Raw genomic sequence first — 1,917 nt, 5'->3', positions numbered from 1 at the left:
TAAGGAGGAGGATACTAAAGTAGTGTGGTCACAAAAGGCTTGAGAGAGACACAATCTGAAAAGGCCTGCCTGCATGTCCTTAAGGAGATGTCATAGGTGCGTTTGGTGCTGTGGAAAACGGAAGGGGGTTCTGGAAGGAACAGCACTCAGCTGCCTTGGGGAAAAACAACACAAAACACTTCATCGCGTTCAGGATGAGTTCTTGCTGTGACACGCTGGGCCCAGGGCAGAACACGCTCCCGGACGGGAGGGGCAGGACAGTGGAAGAGCCAAGGCGAATGCCGGTCCTCCGAACCATCGAGGGCAGCTGGCGGTCGCCGTGGGCTCCGCCTCGCCCCGCGTGAACGGCCCCTGAGAGCGCAGCGAGAGGCAGGACCTCAGAAGTGGACGTTCCACCACACAGCCGCCCGACCTCGGCCAGCGCGGTTCTCACCCGCCCCGGAAGTGGCGCCGAGCTGTACTCACTTCCGCTATCCAAGTCATCTCATCTCGCGAGAACTGAAGGCGCCTATGTGACCGGCGCTGAGCGGAAGTTGAGTCTCTTTTCCGTGGCGTCGCGGAGCGGTCGGCTGCTTCAGCATGAAGGTAGGACGTGGTGGCGGGAGACGGGCGAGGCGGGGGTGCCCTGATTCGAGCTCGGAAGCGCGGCGTTGCCGCAGTCCCTGCGCCCCAAGATGCCGACTCTAGATGGAGGGGTTTCTGGGGCAGGACAGGGATCGGCCCCCGGTAACCAGGCCTCCCTAGGAGGGCGGATGACGAGTGATTGCGGCAGGGTAGCGCCGCGCGCTCTGGGAGCGCCATGGTGGCGTCCGCGAGCACCAGCCTGGACAGGCCCGCCTGCTGCCCGTTTTGTGACAGGGTTGTGCCGACCCCCGGCGTCTAGGTCAGGCTCTCGCCATAAAATGGTTAAAGATTTCTAAGCACCCTTTTCCCGTGGGGTAATTTTTCGGGGCTTGAGGTCAAAGGTTCTCTATTCGGTGCTGTGCCTGTCCCGTGCTGTGCGCCCATGTGCTCTGGGGGACAGAATCCGAACCTCAAATTTCCTGCAGATGGCTGTGAGGTGTGGGCAGGCTCTTTGCAAAACAGTAGGACCCTTCCGTGGGCCTCACGGACCTTAATGTTTTTTGATTCCTAGCTGAACATCTCCTTCCCAGCCACTGGCTGCCAGAAACTCATTGAAGTGGACGATGAACGCAAACTTCGCACCTTTTATGAGAAGCGAATGGCCACGGAAGTCGCCGCCGAGGCGCTGGGCGATGAATGGAAGGTAAAATTTGACAAGTCACCTAGTGGTGGCTGTGTAAACGGAAGGAGATGGCAGAGGCTTTGGGTAGGCCCTTGGCCTGATGGATCGGGGCTGTGGATCGGCCGGTGCCTCCTGCGTTTTACAAAGTAGACCCATACCCTAGGGGTTATTGAGAGTAAACGGAAAGGACAAATGCCAAAAAAGCTTACCAGAACTTGGTTTTTGCCTTGTATTATGGAGTTTGTCAGCGGCCCTGGTAATAGCCAGAGTGTTTTCTTAAGTGCCAAGACTCTAGTGTTAAATACCCGGGGCCATATTGGGGACTTTGCTCTGGACCCTGGTAAGACAAGTTAGGAACGTGTTTGATTCAGGATGGTGTAAGATGGCCCTCTCTGGAATGGGTGGTGCTGTTCATACTGTCTACACTAGTGTGTTTCAGAATTGGCATAAAAGCGAATGTGTTGTGTCTTCATGCAGGGCTATGTTGTCCGCATCAGCGGAGGGAATGACAAGCAAGGCTTTCCCATGAAGCAAGGCGTCTTGACCCACGGCCGTGTCCGCCTACTGCTGAGTAAGGGGCACTCCTGCTACAGACCAAGGAGAACTGGGGAGAGGAAGCGCAAATCTGTCCGGGGCTGCATTGTGGATGCCAATCTGAGCGTTCTTAACTT

At 56.8% G+C, this 1,917-nt stretch overlaps 1 protein-coding gene across 1 annotated transcript in view; it reads left to right on the top strand.

Annotated features, from left to right (window-relative positions):
• The first annotated feature begins 496 nt into the window (after positions 1–496).
• Positions 497–1,917, top strand: part of RPS6 (ribosomal protein S6) — a 3,785-nt gene continuing 2,364 nt past the window's right edge. The window contains exons 1-3 of the mRNA XM_045289249.1: positions 497–585; positions 1,136–1,267; positions 1,724–1,915. Coding sequence (XP_045145184.1) covers positions 580–585; positions 1,136–1,267; positions 1,724–1,915 — 330 coding nt within the window. The 5' untranslated portion in view covers positions 497–579. The remainder of the gene's footprint in view (positions 586–1,135; positions 1,268–1,723; positions 1,916–1,917) is intronic.

Source organism: Echinops telfairi, unplaced genomic scaffold (assembly GCF_000313985.2).
Source record: "Echinops telfairi isolate 266 unplaced genomic scaffold, ASM31398v2 ScPeMD7_25;HRSCAF=90, whole genome shotgun sequence".
Lineage (NCBI taxonomy): Eukaryota > Metazoa > Chordata > Mammalia > Afrosoricida > Tenrecidae > Echinops > Echinops telfairi.
The sequence above is the reverse complement of the archived record's forward strand: the minus strand, read 5'-3'. Positions and strand labels throughout refer to the sequence as shown.